This window comes from Haliotis asinina, chromosome 2 (genome assembly GCF_037392515.1).
Source record: "Haliotis asinina isolate JCU_RB_2024 chromosome 2, JCU_Hal_asi_v2, whole genome shotgun sequence".
NCBI lineage: Eukaryota > Metazoa > Mollusca > Gastropoda > Lepetellida > Haliotidae > Haliotis > Haliotis asinina.
Window position 1 is genome coordinate 45798192 of NC_090281.1, and position 17975 is coordinate 45816166.

Here is a 17975-nt window from a genome sequence, read left to right on the forward strand (position 1 = left end):
TACACTTGAGCCTGTCTGATGACATATTGTTGCCGAGCAACCTGTCTCACTTCACTGTTCCAGACACGGTCGCCCTTTCTTGCCTTCTACAGTGTCTCTCTTGGGACGCATCACATTGGCCAAATGATGCATATTGGCCGTCTAGCCCCACTGCCCAGGAATACTGTTGTGGTCATCCTCGTCTCTGTCTACAAGTGCATCCTGGTGGGCAGTGTACCTCGTCCTCATGATGTTGTGAAGGCAGACAGCAGCTTCAACCATACTTATCACGACGTCCTTGTTGCAGTGTGGATAGAAGGCACTACCAGCGACTGGGTAAGATGCCAAATGTATTTTTAACGTCTCTGCAAGCTTTGGATATCATGCAGTTGAACACCAATTCTTTCTCTGTAAGTCCTCGTCTGGAGTATAGCATCTTCATGTACTTTCCGAGGGCAAAAGTGGTTGAGCTCTAGGGAAGTTTTTGGTTTCGTCTTTCATGCATTCTTTAAGATCCGAGACGTTGAATAGCAGACATGTGGCCCATCCCACAGACATCTATCCACAGGAACCTGTAGTTGGCGTCCACTGATGCTAACAGAACGATGGAAAAGAAGCCCATGTAGTTATGGTACAGGCTTCCACTTGATGGTGGTTTTCGTATAGGGCTCCCATAGCATAAGGTAGGTTCCATTTAAGCTGGAACTCCCAGATGAGGGATCTCCATTCCTCCTCAGTATGTGGATACTGTATGACTTCGTCCTAGTATTGATCAGTAATAACCTGACTGACAGACCTCGGGTAGGAAGCTTGCGATGGTGTGGCCAGAGCCAGAGCTGGGTACTTATCGCCAGAAATCAGGTGACGAAAATTGACAGCCAGTATCAGACCACTGCTGAGTGCACTTCTAAAGTTGGTGTCCTTCGTTATCAGTCGGGGAGCCAAGACCGTGAGCAACTCGTCAAACAGGTTAGGTGGGACCCGGAGATAACTGAAGAAGAATTGCGTGTCTTCGAAACGGAGCTCTTTCATGAGATCGTCATACTTCCCAAGACCAATTCTTCGTTCTACCCTCAGTCATGGGCGTATCCAAAAGCGTTTATGTCCATCGCCTCTGCCGTCTCCTGTGGTGCATGACTATGTCACGTTGTACTTCGTTGAATTCATGCAGCAACAACAGCAGGTGGAGAAATCAGCCTTCTCTGTAGTTGAAGCTTCTTGAAGTGTTTTCAGTACGTCTTCACTTGCAGAAATGAGCTTCCTCGGTCGAATCCATGTATTTATATGTGGAACCAGGTGAAAATCCTTTGATCTTTGCCGACTTCACCCTCAGGAATTGAACATGGTTGACGAGAGTCTTCCACAGTCATTCCGTCTATAACATAAGTATTCCTATGTTTTTCCGAGTGTTTTCGCAATTCTTCCGAAGTCCTTCCTTTCCAATGATCCGTGGTTTCCGTATGTGTTCCTCTAACACTCGAAGGTCTTCCATAGCATTCCACACACATTCCTACTTGCCCCGCATTTCTTCCGTGGGGTATTCCTGGATTCTACCGTAGTTTTGCCGCGGTTGTTTCGTGTATTCCGAAAATGTTCGGAATGTATTCGGAAGGAGTATCAAATTACAATTTACCGCAGGATTTTAACCAATTTTCCGTGCACAAATACCGAAGACATGGATGTGAGGTGGATAAAAGTTTGCCAGTCATTCCAGAGAATCGCACTACCTCAATGCTACACAATGGCGACAAACAATATATCATCAGACTTGTTGCAGTTCATCCAGTGAACAACTGACATTTGTAGCTTAACAACAGAAATGAAGTGTTTGGTTTCATTAAAGGACAAACACACGCAAGCAGTGTATTCATGACTCCTTTCTGAAAGTGATGCGACTATCAAGGGCACGATACAAATTTGAAAAATAATGGACTTGTAGAAAAATAATTTCCTGTAACTGTTTTGAGCTAACTGCGAGCTGGTTTGCACTTGCCTCTTAAGAGCGCTTTTTAAATATTCTAATTCAGAAGTTTTCTATTTGGGTGGTTCGGGTTTATTATCCGAATCGGAAGTGAGTAACTTTGGAGAATAAACGTGGTGTCAAGAACATTAGTATGGCGCAGCAGTGTTTCAAACAAGCTGTGTAGAGAAAATGTTGCCCAAAGTTTTCAACGTAATAAGAACTTGCGACAGTTGTTTAATGAATGTAAATTCAAATGTTGAAGTTGTAATCACTTTGTAGCGTTAATTGCTTATCAGTTTGTTAAAGAAATATATTTTAAATTCCGGAAAATATACTGGATGAACGCACATGGTTCTCGGCTTGACAATTGAAACGATGAATATATACATAAGTAAACGTTGGTATTTCATTCTTTCAAGTTTATATAAGTATATCGATCTTGTTTTAGTATATTTTAACACGTATTGAGGTATAACTGTTATTTGAGAGTATGTACTTGTCAGCTGTGTCACATACCTATCAAATAGAAATAGAAGATACTGTGGAAGCCTTGAAAGAGAAATCACGGCAGAGAACAAAAAAGGTGGTTATTGATTATATTCCATATAGATTTATTTCCCCACTTCGAAATCGACACTTAATTTCTCACAAACATAAGGTTTGGGGATTCAAAACTTCAACTTTATAATGTGCAATTATGATCACAACCTCTAGTCAGTTTGAGAGGTCAAACTTTGCACATATGTATGCACATTCAACATCGACGACGTCGTATGACCAGTTTGTAATCGGTCTGTAAACTGTTAGCAGGCATAAGGATTTATGGGTAATTGTATGGGAGATTCATGGATTTAAAATTTGTCTGTGGCACGTTTGTCTGTGGCACGTTTGTCTGTGGCACTTCAATTTTGGAATAAAAGTTATACACATGATCACTACGCTGTTTAATTTTGGAATTCTAGATCTGATAACAGTAATAGAAGGATCCCTGTCCGAATACTGTACTTTGACTATTCCACGGTGTTGAGACTGTTCTAGTGAACTCAGTACGAGTGGTAACTACACCAGGCACCAACATTAGGGTAACATAATTTTTTTTCAGTAGTGAACGGACAATGCATCATTCGTAGGAGGATTTTGCTTTATTCTAAATGTGCTTGTGTTTTTGTAACATTTTGAAAATATGAAGTCCCTCATTTATGCTCGTCTCTCAGAGACCCGTGAAGATCCGTGCTAGACTATGTAGCCCATGCATGTTGTAAGAGGCGACTAACGGGATCGGGTTGTCAGGCTTATTGACATATGTTATCGTGTCCCAGTTACTTAAATCGATACTAATGTTTTTGATCACTATACAGGCTGGTCCAGACTCGCCGACATATGCCTGGAACATTGCTGAAATAAAAAAAACAACAAAAAACAAAAACAAAACAAAAACAAAAACAAAACAAAAACAAAAAACCCAAACAAACAAACAAACAAACCCAACAAAAAACAAACGCACAAACTTGATGTTTCTGCCAGCAACATCTGAATATGCCGCATCTCCCAAATGAGAACACGACAAAGATGACATGACAAAGATGACACAACAAAGAGAACACAACAAAGATGAAGGACAGTGGGAAACTGTGGAGACTGCACACAAAATTCGAAGATGTGAAGATACCTTAATTTCTAGCTGCCTTAAGCTGGATGGGATGTCTGTCTTTCACATGCACTAGGCTGGATGGGCCTTTCAATCAAACATGGCGCAGGTGCGTAAAACCCAACTCACTCACTAGTAGGTCAACACATATATAATGAACACAATTACGTCACAATCACGAGTGAGTGCGTGGGCTTTATGCCGCCTGAGACAGTATATGTGTGTAAAATGTCCGAAGTATGCAGGTCCTTGACCTTAACCACGAGTGAGCGAGTGAGTTTGATTTTACACAACTTGTAGCAATGATGCAGCAATACAACGGCGGGGGACACCAGAGATAGGCTTCACTTATTGTAGCCATGTGGGGATCGAACCCCGGGTATTCAGTGTGACGCGCGGATGCTTTAACCACAAGGCTACCCCACCGCTCCCGTTCACCACGAGTAGGTGCTCTTAAAACTAGAAATGCAACTGAGTCGAACAGGATACGAACAATGGCATTGGGATAATTTCAGCATAACAACTAAGATATATCCGTTGTACAATTAGATTTATTCAAAATAATCAAGTTGATGATGATCCTTGTATTTCTGTGGCAACATTGTCACTATAAATTAAAATCTTTACGTCAACAAACCCCAATTTTTGTTTCGAAACATTTGCCTAAACATTATATGTACAATTGACTTAAATGACTACATCGCGTGTACATCAGTTAAATTATCTATTCGTAAAATCCGAATATTTCCGTTTATTTACTCAAGGGTTAAAGTTCTTAAACGTACAAGGAATATACAAAGTTGTATAATCCACGTGGGAGGAGAAACTGACAAGATAGATGCATGAAGCCACGTGATGGTGTCATGTCTTCACCCTTGCTTCTGTTCCTTGTCGATTGTCCCAACCTTCACGGTCTTGTCCTTCTTGACATCGATAAACTCCTTTCCGCTGACGTCAGTGTAGTTCCTACATTCCTTTATAGCACTGTTGGGTACCTGCAAAATAGTATTCGTGCAAAAGACGTTGAAAAAAACGCTTCTTTCCTCAGTTGGTAAACTTATGTAATGTATTCGTCAAATTAAGTAATATTTTCCAACAAATCGATTTTGTTTCAATGTATTTGAATTAACAAGCGTGTAATTATTTCTGCTCCAAAATGGCTGTGGAGAGTTACGTCCCTTGTTTGAACCAGTACTCGCTGATCGTGTACGAAATTCAGACTCGGCTTAGTTTTGGTTTAGTAATGTGAAACTTACGCTCGCAAGTTAGAACAAGGAGGGGAGATATATGGCTATGGTCTTGATCGATTCAACAATATGATGTGATACCGTGAGGTGATTGTTGGGGTATTTAGTCCATTCGATGTATTGCCTTGCATATAGGCATGTATCCCGCCGTGTAGTCCAGAACTTGCAAGCATTACGTATCCCGGTGTTTAGTCTACAGTACTGCATTTAAGCACTATAAAGCACTGCATTTCAGTCCGGTGTACTGCATGCAAGCACTGCATTTCAGCCCAGAGTACTGCATGCAAGCACTGCATTTCAGTCCAGAGTATTCTTATGACGCTCTATGTATTACAGTGTTCAGTAAGCACAGCAATCTCACCTTGTGTAGTTTGGTGTACTGTGGGTGATGATGCTCATACACAGGGTCGTTGCTGGCCCTGTTGTAGCAGGGGATGAACACCCAGCGTCTCAGGGGGCTGTTGTTGGACCCGCTGGTGTGCAGGAGGAGACAGGTGAAGAAGAGCGCGTCCCCTTTTGTGAGAGAAGCAACTTAACTTTTGAACGGGCAGAATGCGAATATACTGATCAGCAAAAGTAACAACTCGGTTTTTTTGTCAAGTTTTTGAATATAAGACATAAACACGAACGCTTACTTTAAGAGATATGGGTCTTTTTTTCGAAACCTGCGTTTCTTTTACTGTTCAGGATAGGAGGATGTTTTTATACATTTGTGTTAGAGAAACTAATTTTCCTGACACAAATGTATCCAGTGGTATTATTATACGTATTGTATAGTTTCGAATGGAATTGCAAAGCCAAAATAAACCAGATAACAATCGTTGGTAATTTCTCACCGTGATAGATCATGTACCGTACTTTTGTTGTTTAACAAACATGACTTGTGCAGCACTGTTCGAGACATTCATAATATTATAGTATCTAGCTTTCTTAAATTTGTCGTTTAGGAAATGTTAGGCTGTAAGTGTTTATTTCATATTTCCTGTCCGAACTGAGTTTTTACTCCGATGTGAAATAATTAAAACAAAACATTCTAATCTCAAATTTCTACGGGAAACATTTACGCCCTGTGATGAAAACACAATTATTCTTGTATTCAGCTTGATCTTCTCCATCTACGTTTATAAACATCATTGTTCCTGATTCGGAAGCAAAACAAAACACTCCATCTTCGCCCTAAACAGATTTAAACACTTGTACTCGTAACAAGTAACAATAGCATCAATCCCCTTTGTTCCCAGAAAAAAAACCCAAAACAAACATATCATTTCTAGCAAACGGTTCATTGTAAAAGTCATGTGAAACGATGTACCGGATCTATCGAAACAGCTACTCAGATGGTGGATCACATTAATCTCAGGTCCGTTTGCTTTAATTCTTTGATGATTGCAAGCGTAAAATAGTGAACGGGTCCGGTGTATCTGTCCGATATAACGGAGATCGATACCTTGTTTGATCTACGTAAACATAGCTCACCTGGCTCCAGCTCCACATATTTATGCGGACAAACTTTCCTTATTTCATTCACCCTGTCCATGTCCGCTCCGTGTTGTCCCTCCCGGAATTTGTGTTCAATTCGACCGCACCTATTGGAACCGTCGAGAATCTGGCCAGGGAAACATAATCAGGCTATCATCTAGTCTTTGACATGAAGGGTTGTCTAGTGGTAAAAGCGTTTGCTCGTCAAAGACCCGGTTTCGATTCCTCACATGGGTACAATGTATGAAGCCCATTTCTGGTATCCCCCGGCTTGATATTGCTAGAATATTGCCAAGGCGGCATAAAACAAAACTCACTCTCTCTTTGACATGAACATGCTTTCTTAGAAAGCATGCCCAGAAATCATCTGATCATCTGAAATATGAGTGTAAAGTAGCATTTAATTTATATACTGAAAGTCATTAAAAGCGAATTTGATATTCATACTTTCTTTACTCACACAAATGTGGCCATATATAAATGTACCTGGCAGTTATGGTTTTAGTAAACATGTGTACATAATTTCATCTAAAGATGACCAATCAGCAACATCAGTGACACATCAACGACAACAACGACGGGGTCACTTGCAATCAATATATTGTGTGTCTACAATGCGAGACAAGCTTTTGCTCGGACCAGGTTGTGGACGGTCTGCAACACTTCTGGCGGCCCGAAAACGTTGTCTGAGTCGACCAATAGTGGATAGATGCGCATTAAAGCGCCTGGCAATCATCTCATGTTAAGCACCTTGGCTAACCATATCGACTGCCTGATTCCTCTCGTCTTGTGTCAAGCGAGGCATTTACTCAACGTGATTCCGTTTTACGATTCCTTCCGCTTTTAACATGCACGTTTCGTGAATGTTGATGTGTTTACGAGAAATATCAAAGGTTCTGTTTTAGGCATCAAAGTTCATGTGATGGGAATGCTCGTAGATACAAAATAGCAGCATTTTATCCCTCTGTTTACCTCTGTATCGCAGGAAGAAATATCTTAAATAGTACATTTGTACGTTCCAGACAACAAATACCAGTTGCGTTCTTAATGCCTTTCAGTATAACATGATGAGGTGTTGCCTTCACGAACGTGCCATACATATGCACCTGGCTTTTAGACAGTTTCCCTATCTCAAGGCCGCGAGTAGTTGCAAAAATGCCGATGCGGCGGTAAGCAATATTTACTCAGTCACTCCTACCTCGAGGCAGCCATTTTCCTTCACGCAGCGATCAACCGGGATGAAGACACTGAGCATGTCCGGAAATAGGCAGCCATTTTGGTACCAGTATCTGTTGAAAATATGCCCCTGTTTAACGATTTACCTGACAAGCCATGATCTGCAGACTTAAAAGCGAACATCTGAGACACGTGAATACAAATGCACATGTATTCCGATCTGTTAATGACACACGTGTTTGAAGAAGATGGAACGATATCGTGTCTGACAGTTGTCTAACGCCGCACCTATCACCATTCCAGCTACATGGTCTGAGATATGTAAAACCATAACTTTCTTCTTAACGGCGTTAGTACCTACACCGAAACGTCGCACTCACTGCAATATAGACGTTGATTATCCATAGAACGTGCTTGCTACAACTTCTACAATGCCTCTCAAAGAAATCATGGTCATCTATCAACGCAATGCGAGTCTGAACACCCGATTCCGATGGTCGCGACAAGCATGAGTTCTGAAGACCAATTTAAAGGAACGATATCAACGGTTGGATAGGTTCATCATGTTTGCGGTGTAATACCACAGCGAAATAACGAAAGCCAGTATATAATCGGGTGTAGGTCTGAAAAAGAGTGATCGATGTCATGAGCAACGATATAGAAAACACGCCAACGCCAGTCAACTGACCGCTTCATTAAGTTGTATGCCGGTCGCTGGGTACCCGGTGGATCTTTTAGACGGAGGAGGAAGGAAATGAGTATTATAAAAGTTGGGAAGGATGAAAAGAGCATACCCGTAATCCTGGTGCCAGATGAACTTGCCTCCACTGTTTGGGTTCTTCATCGTTAACTTGCTGTGGTAGTGATATACCTCTCCGCCAAGAAGCTGAAATAGCAAGTTAGTGTCAAGGACTGATCATAGACACACACAACTGTGGACATGGGTGTCGAAATTATACGGTTTTAATTTACACTTATTTTCATTCAATAGTTTCGTGTTAACGGAGCTATAGTCGTGAGAATCGGTGTGCATAGTGTATAAATACACATCCCATGTCTTTACCTTTTCTGAAAATCCAGCCACCTTTTCACTGCGGGCTATGATTCCCGTGACGTCATTTCCGGGATGGCTCCAAATAACCATTTTCCCCTCCCCACCATCTCCATCCGGCAGCTGGAGAATAGAAAAGGATTACTTGAATGAATTAAACAATGAATTAAATTATTACTATGAATGTGTGTGAGTGAGTTTACTTTTACGCCGCAGGATTCAAGCTGTATGGCAGTAGTCTGTAAACAGTCGAGTCTGGGCCAGGCAATCCAGAGATGAACAACTTGAGCATCGGTCTATCCAACTGGGTTTTTATGTCCTGTAATGTTTCCAGTGGCAGAAATGCACTTACCCCGTAAGCATTCTCTGAGATACCACTATGGTCGTCAATGTTCTTCTTAAGTTGGGCCATTTCCTCTTTATCAAGCAAGCCTCTTCAAAACAAAACAACATTTGAAAAAAGACTAACAACGTGTGATACATCTGGTGTAGAGTGTTTCTTATTCAAAAACAACTGAAATGAGAACTTTTGATTGGTTCTGTCCTTCACCTGTCGTGTTCATCTCAAATGGAATATGCAGCACATTCTTGCTGCTGCTAGCAGAAACATGATGTTTGTTTGTTGTTTTACGCTGCACAAACACAACAGACAAGTTATCTGATCGGTAAGGCGTAAAAAAAGCGTTTCTCGGGCCAAATATTTATGGCAAAAAATATTATATTTAATTTAAACGGTAGAACACATTCCTTGCCTTATCAGTTATAATCTGAGAGTGGGTGAGTTTAGTTTTACACCGGTCTCAGCAATATACCAGCAATACCGCGTCGATCTGTAAATAATCGTATCTGGACCAGACGATCCAGTGCACCGATCTGCCTCTGGAATATGGTGGCATGTGTCAAGTATGTCAGCGAGTCTGACTCTTGCAACAAGCAAGGGTTGCTGAAGACACGCTAGAACAGTCTGCGCATGAGTAGTACATATTTTAATGCGAGCCCGGAAATGATTCGCACGTCACTGCAGCTTAGTTTCCTTGCCGTAAGATTTCAGCTAATGTCAACATCGAGGACATTAATCCTAGTACCAAAAGACACATGGACGATGATTAATTAATCTGATTAGAACGTAATCATATCTTATACACCGTGTAATTGGATATCAGTAAACACAGCAGACAAGTTATCTGGTATCTCAGACGTTTCTCAACCCAAATATTTATGACAATAAATATTATTTTTAATTTAAACGGTAGAACAATTCCTTGCCTTATCAATTATAATTTGATAGTGAGTGAGTTAAGTTTTACGCCGGTCTCAGCAATATTCCAGTGAGATGGCTGCCATCTGTAAATAATCGAGCCTGGACCAGACAATCCAGTGATCAACTGCGTCGAAATACGCTGTTACGATACGATTACATGTGTTAGCCAAGTCAGCAGTCTTGACCACCGACCCCGTTAATCGCCCCTTACGAGTTATCAGAAAGAAACATGCCCGAGAAACCTTTTCTTTCATACGCCATAGGGCTACAAATGCTTTGTGGATCAGGCCCTGGAGTTTTGACAAGATAACGTTACTATGGAACTGACACACGTGTAGTGCCTGTTTCATGAGAACAGAGATACCTGACAATGATGTACCCATGGTCATCGTACGCTTTCTTGACATTGTCGTCAATGTCGAAGTCGTTATCAAATGTGAATTCTGTATGGCAAAAACAAACAACTGATTGAAATAAACACAATATGAAACAAGTAAAGAGGCCTCTGTATATTAAAAATATTGTTTAATAAAGGCTGTTAAACTGGAACATCATAAAGAAGAACCTGTCCATGAGGTTTCTGTACAAATTAAAGTGCTCACTACAGTACTTACATGTGTGATGTGCTTATTAAATTACCGTCGATGGTCATAATTCACAATGACTTAAGACTTGTCTCCACAATACCGTGATATGACTGAGACACCGTTCTCAGCAGCCACGACATCATCCTCGCTCACTCACTCACTCAGCAAAACGGACACGTGCATTTTCAGTCACACATCAATACATCAGTGTATTCCTTTAGTATATCGCAAAACAAATAAAACCGAGCGCAACAACCTTCTCCCGCAGTTGGGTGTATAGGTTTTTCGGAATACATGTATTATACTTTCACTATACGTGGCATTGTAGATCTGCAGAAACTCTAGCTTTACATAAAACCTACCTGCCTCCGTCGACATTGTTACGTGATTGTGTCGCCACTACCCCAGTTCCGGACAACCTTGACCTCCACAACAGCGTAACCTGATCACTTTTATCTCAGCCAACAGGACAGCTTTGTACTACATAGATAGCCGAAATCGCTTCACGTCCAACGTGTCGTTTGGTTAATGGTTCATGAACATACTAGACGCTGAGTTCAAACATATATAATTCCCATGAACATACTAGACGCTGAGTTCAAACATATATAATTCCCATGAACATACTAGACGCTTAGTTCAAACATATATAATTCCCATGAACATACTAGACGCTTAGTTCAAACATATATAATTCCCATGAACATACTAGACGCTTAGTTCAAACATATATAATTCCCATGAACATACTAGACGCTGAGTTCAAACATATATAATTCCCATGAACATACTAGACGCTGAGTTCAAACATATATAATTCCCATGAACATACTAGACGCTTAGTTCAAACATATATAATTCCCATGAACATACTAGACGCTGAGTTCAAACATATATAATTCCCATGAACATACTAGACGCTTAGTTCAAACATATATAATTCCCATGAACATACTAGACGCTGAGTTCAAACATATATAATTCCCATGAACATACTAGACGCTTAGTTCAAACATATATAATTCCCATGAACATACTAGACGCTTAGTTCAAACATATATAATTCCCATGAACATACTAGACGCTGAGTTCAAACATATATAATTCCCATGAACATACTAGACGCTGAGTTCAAACATATATAATTCCCATGAACATACTAGACGCTTAGTTCAAACATATATAATTCCCATGAACATACTAGACGCTGAGTTCAAACATATATAATTCCCATGAACATACTAGACGCTTAGTTCAAACATATATAAGTCCCATGAACATACTAGACGCTTAGTTCAAACATATATAATTCCCATGAACATACTAGACGCTTAGTTCAAACATATATAATTCCCATGAACATACTAGACGCTTAGTTCAAACATATATAATATGAACATAATTTGGCAGTTTTTCTTACAATTTATGTCATGAAACAATGACTTACATTTATGCAAACAAAACTACTTGGAGACATATGTGTAATTTACACGGGGCCGGGGATAAAGCGTTCGCTCGTCACGCTGAAGATCCGGTTTCAATATTCGTCATGGGCACAATGTGTGAGGCCTGTTTCTGTTGTCCCCTGTACAACCCCAATATGTAAAGCCAAGACAATTTGTAAAAACTTACGCAACATGTAAAAACGTATTCATCATGGCTTATTTAAGCAGGATTTACCGTTTGGGTTTGACTCCTTGAAACTGTCCACTTCGTTCCTGACAACCGGCGATTACCGAATTGGATTAGATAGAAAGTCCTTATTGATCCTTCTTAATAGGATTGAATAACATTTATGTTGTTATAGTACATCCCATTTTAACTCGTTGTTTTTGGAGGTTCGAATTAATTGCAGTTGGTACTTGCCATCGAGATAGCAGTTGTGACCATTGGTTTCGGACCTAGCAACTGATCCAGGAGAAAGTGCCAACGTCACCAATAGTTATGAATTGACTATGCATATCAAACAACGATGAACGGTTTAAGGGATTACCGGAATGGTTCCTAAATGCGTACATCGTGATCTGCCATAGCTTCAATTGGGAAACAACTTCAAGTAAACCTACTGGGAATATGAAAGAAGACATTCAAGTGTATTCAACCTTAAACCAGGCATTTAATCATTTTTCATCTTTGATTAACTTTCGTTTTTCAACTGCCAGTCCACTGCCTTTTCCATACAACAGAAAAAAAACACAAACCAATGTGTGGAGGGCAAGCCATCATTGGCCGTTTAATGCCAGGTGAAGTGGGACCGAACCGACGTACACTGGCTTTATTGTGACATCAAAAACTCTTTTGCGGACGTCAAACGCAAGATAGGCGGGCATGTGTTTTCTTCTATAAACAGGTGTCGTAGACATGGAAACTGCTCTGGACCACTCTCTGTTGCAGGGTCCTATTGCTCTGTGCAAATTTCTCGCTCACCGAAACTCTACTCTCGACAACTTTCTTTCTCACTGTCTCATTGCCCTCTACACAACCTTCTTGTCATACTGTCGATCTGAACTTCGCTACCTCTGTTTTATGTGGCCGTTCTACCTCTTCTACTAATAACTTGAACAGGTGCATTTAGACTCATGTAGTATTGCCCTTCATTTTACCGAAAGTAGCCAAGATATATCACCGGATTACTGCAACAGCTTGGATATTGGAAAAACACTCATGTACAGTTTCAAAAGAGTTAATTTCAATCACCGAGACTTATAAATAGCAAACACGTGCCATGTTACACATTCAGATAATCTTTTACAAATTGTGTTACAACTTGTTTTCACATTTTGCTTTAGGTTTTTACATATTGCGTTAAAAGCATCTTTATACATTGGGTGTCATATTTTTACACAGTGCGTTTTTTTTACGTTTTGCATTAAGCGTTTAAATATTGCGTTAGTTTTATATATTTTGTCTTGATTTTACATACTGTGGATGTACATCCCCTGCCGTGATATTGCTGGAATATTGCTAAAAACTAACTCACTTACACAATGTAGACATCCATACATTGCCAAAACATCTGCATTCACAGAAGATCAGCAATGGAAGACCGTGTCAGCATATGCAGGTTTGTTTGTTTGTTTGTAAAACACACAGTCGGTAATATTCCACCTACACGAAGCTCCCTAAATATTATAGTTTGGACCAGACACTCCAGTGACTGAAATCAAGAGCAGCAAGTTAGGCAGTTAGGATACGATTACATATGTCAACCAGGTGAGCGACGATGACTACCCGATCCCCTTAGTCGCCTCGTAGAACACGCATACGTTACTGAATACCGATTCTAACCCGGATGTTCATAGGTCCATCGATTAACAGGCAAGTCTACTTTTACACCTGAAGTGATTGCTGATTTTCAGACATTCACTGAGATAATGTTTGCCACCGTTTGATTTTCATCCCCAAATGAAATCAGTCTCGTTTGCAATTCGAGGCTGGATTTATGTAATATACTGTAACGCAGCTTTGTTTTTGTCAAGTTCTTAAGTAGAAGACTTAAATATGAACGCTTACTTTTGTGAAGTTTCTTTTTTTCCAAACTCGCGTTTCTTTGGCTTCATAAATATGTGATTATGAAATAAACAGGCAGAAATGAAAACAAAAATCCAGAGCAACACTGACCAGGTTTCTAAACTGCTACCCTCATATATGAATTGGAGTCATCTAGAAGCGAAAGCTGTTACCTGTCGTATAAAAAGACATGTCTCTGTGCACAATAAATTAGTTCATCTGTATTGACACAGATCTCTCGGATGGCATAGTAACGTTTTTGCATTCACTCTATGTCAGTTCAATTAATGAATGTGGAGCAGAATCTCTAGACATCAGAACACCAGAAAAGGGATAAGCTGACCATCACAAATGCTCCAACCATGACCAAGTGGTGAAGGAATATGAATGGCTGCAGATACTGTTTCCAAACATGCACTTGATAGTTTACTTGCTCCATGTGATATTCTAGACTGTTGGATGTTGGTGGGAGCTTTTCATTTACTGTCTTGTCTCAACTACAGACATAAGTGGATTGTTTGGTACACACATTGGACATTGGATGTGATCTGGTAATGTTGATACGCTTTTGTATTGTGAGTTCTGGTTTGTAGATATTACAATACGCCCGTGTACTGATATTTTTATGTTTTAATGTTGGACTTGTTACGTGATGTGTTTCTGTGTTGGCACCGTTTAGCAGTGTATGTCAGCGTGGCAAAAACAACCACTCCTAGACGGCGATAAAGTCGGGCACATCCGATTTCCATGGACAAAAACAGTTCTTCTCGCGTCAACAACTTTCAAAAACAAAACAACAAATCAAACAAGTACAATTGGACCAGCTGTGCGGATTACGTTTTTTAATGTCATCATTTCCAAAATGGAACAGTACCAAATCCTCGAACATAAACACAACACTGTTGACGCAGAATGTGTGTCAAAACTGACCTTCTTCAAATTTGAGATTTGAACAAAGTCAAAGGTAACTGAAGCCCGACACGTAAAACTAGAGATAAAAAACGTTTTTGAAAAAAAAGCCTCTGGAACCGTGTTCCCTCAACGTATGCAACGCTACCTATTCTACTGGAGGGTTTACAGTAGTAGACATGCATAGTACATTGTCACAAAATGTACGAACAGTAAAACATCCACAACCACATCCTGCTCCAGATGAGTCCTTGATCCATGGAATATCTTCTTGGCAGTCGTCCTGCCTCTGGGTCCATTTCCGCCCCCAGGACGATGACATCCACGCTCCTGATAATACACGTAAACATATTTTACATCATTGGTACTGTTGGTATTAATGCAAAATATATGCCTCCGCGAAAACAAAGCTCAAATATGAAACTCAAGTTGCGAATTGGCAGTAGACCTCATTGCAAACAAAGAGGAATTTTATGTTTTCGTTTGAAAAAACACAGTTGCTTCCGTGGGCGACTGTTCTACTAATAAAGGTATATATCATTCTACATCATTTATACTTCCCACACATATTCAGACTGCGTAAGTGTTGTTTTTACACCGCTTTTAGCAATATTCCAGCTATATTACGGTGAGGAACAACAAATATAGACTCCATACATCGTTCCAACATCCGAAATCGAATTAGGGTTGTTTGGAGCGTATTGAGCGAACGCTTTAACCATTCGGTTATTCGACGATCTCCATAGATTTAAATGCAAAACAAATATGTTGGGACGTGAAAACAGAATTTAATCTAGCTATTAAACTGAAATATCGAATGCTTTACCAGCAGGTGGCCAGTACACTGCCTCTCAAAGTGACCATCCGGGAATGGCTTTGTCTCGAACTACCTATTGAAGGACGGAATGGTGGGTTAACACTACGTTATGCCATCTATAGATAGCATCGTACAGGGCATGCACGAAGGGGGCCCTATCTACACTAACCCCTAAATCTACCTGTCAAGTGCAGTCAGCATTGGGCCTACTGGGGATGCTGAAAAGACTGGGGCCACAGAGTGTGCCAACCCTAAACTAGCTGGGTTGCTGTCACAACCATCCTGACTGTACAGTCAGGCCCTAGCACCGAACCTACTCCATGTACGCTCGGCAGGGGGCTACGCAGAGAGCGGACGTACTATGGAGCCACCATGAGACAAAAGCTCATCCCATTGGTCAATCTGAAAGCCAGTGTGCTAAAGTCCAGGTGGAAGGGTTTAGAGGGACACAACACCAAATCCAGAGTGTGCCAGGGTTCCTGCGTCTGAAAGGAATGAGTCATGCATAAGCATCAGGAATCACATTTCTCGCGTATGTAGATTGGTTTAACAATAGCGAGTAAGTGTGGTTTTATGCCGCTTTTGGCAATATTCCGTGGACGGGCCTCAGAAGTGGGCGTGAGGCATAGTATTATAGTGGGGACTCGAACACTGGCACTGAACATGACGTGCCAACACTTGATCAACTAGGCTACACAAGCACTCCGTTTACATGCGGAAACCAATATCAGCCTTTCCCATCTACACCTAAATGGCCATATACTATGAGAGAATGAGTGTACCCTGTATATTAAACAATTATTCATGAAGACGCATATTTTCTTCCAAACAGATTTGTATGACGCATTGCAAATCTAAAACTGCAAGTTAAACCCAAAGTGACATAGGTGTATGGATTATTCAATACAAACGAATTAAAACAAACTGTCGTCCGTGGGTCCGTCATGACTCACTCGTGTTATTCTGCTATTGCAGTCTGTTTGCCGTGAAAACGTACCGATGAATGTCTCTTTAAACAAAAAAGTAAATCGAATAAAGTGAAATTAAGATTGCAAATTCTTATAATTTTAGACCCGTGAAGGTCCCGGGGTAGAATAGGCCTTCAGCAAAGCATGCCTGCCATAAAGGTCGACTATGCATGTCGTAGGAGGCGACTAACGGGATCGGGTGGTCAGGCTAGCTGACTTGGTTGACACGTCATTGGTTCCCAGTTTCGCCGATCGATGCTCATGTTGTTGATCACTGGATTGTCTGGTCCAGACTCGATTATTTACAGACGACCGCCATATAGCTGGAATATTGATGAGTGTGGCGTAAAACACTCACTCACTCACTCACTCACTCACTCACTCACTCACTCACTCACTCACTCACTCACTCACTCACTCACTCACTCACTCACTCACTCACTCACTCACTCACTATTATTGAAGAGTATATATTGCAATCAATCGCCCACACCTGGAATATGGTTGAGTGTGACGTTAAACAACCTATACAAAATATTATATGACTCGATCTGTATTTAATCGAGTCCAGATTAGATAATCCAGTGACTGATATTATGAGCAACGACTCACCATATCCAAAATGCCGCCTTTTACCAGCAACCTGGATTGGAAAGGCCAGGATTCAGGATAATACTTGCAAGATCTTTCACACAACATATTTTCATATATTTCGTTCTCTTATTATTTTTAGACGTTCTTGTCTACAAAACTGCCTTGACCTTGAAAGATCATGGGCAACACGTGACGTAACCCGCATGGGCAGCGTTTATCGTGATCATGTGCTACGTGTGTGTAACACGTAATCAGGCCAGTGTCTTATTGGCTTAGATGAAGCCTTTTGTTGACGAGCAAGATATAAATCGGATCACATGAAATGTTATTCGTGGCCATTGGCTCTTGCTGGTTTGTTAAAACAATCGATAATCGGAAATATCGACAATAGGAAAAATTATGTATGAATACCTATAAGATAATAGTGCTATCGATAATTTTGATAAAACAGTTCGTAAGTTTATATTTTCTCAACCAATTTACAAATTTAGGACTTTATTCATGACCTGCTTTTAAACATGTTCAGGACGCTGTTTTATTGATAATCCATGCATAAACATGTCACCACTCTTAATGTACCAAGTTGGTTAGACTAACTTTTCTGCTTGTGCCATGAATAAAGCACCGCTTACATTAGCACTGCCATCCCTAACCATTTTGAACCATTTCAAAAGTGCTTCCTCAACGTCATCAAATTTAGCAGTACGCATTCTCTTACGAGAAGGTGAAAAGCTTGACTGAACAAATGCCTCTTTGATTTTATCAGCATTTTAAATCCATGTAGAA

General features: G+C 40.5%; 1 protein-coding gene across 1 annotated transcript; it reads right to left on the reverse strand.

Moving 5' to 3' along the window:
* Positions 1-4121: 4121 nt before the first annotated feature.
* LOC137273800 (L-proline trans-4-hydroxylase-like) lies at positions 4122-10835 on the reverse strand. Its single transcript, XM_067806659.1, has 9 exons — positions 10754-10835; positions 10169-10247; positions 8896-8977; positions 8556-8666; positions 8287-8378; positions 7515-7605; positions 6314-6443; positions 5199-5350; positions 4122-4585 (listed from the first exon to the last, which is right to left on the reverse strand). The coding sequence occupies exons 1-9, from the start codon at positions 10767-10769 to the stop codon at positions 4460-4462; spliced, it is 879 nt and encodes a 292-aa protein (XP_067662760.1). The 5' UTR covers positions 10770-10835; the 3' UTR covers positions 4122-4459.
* Positions 10836-17975: the final 7140 nt, after the last annotated feature.

Excerpts from the sequence above, each read along its gene's own strand:
- LOC137273800 (XM_067806659.1), bottom strand. Across the intron at positions 7,606-8,286 it reads ATCTGGCACCAGGATTACGG|ATACTGGTACCAAAATGGCT; the intron begins GTATGCTCTTTT and ends TATTTTCAACAG. Across the intron at positions 6,444-7,514 it reads AGGAAAATGGCTGCCTCGAG|ATTCTCGACGGTTCCAATAG; the intron begins GTAGGAGTGACT and ends TTCCCTGGCCAG.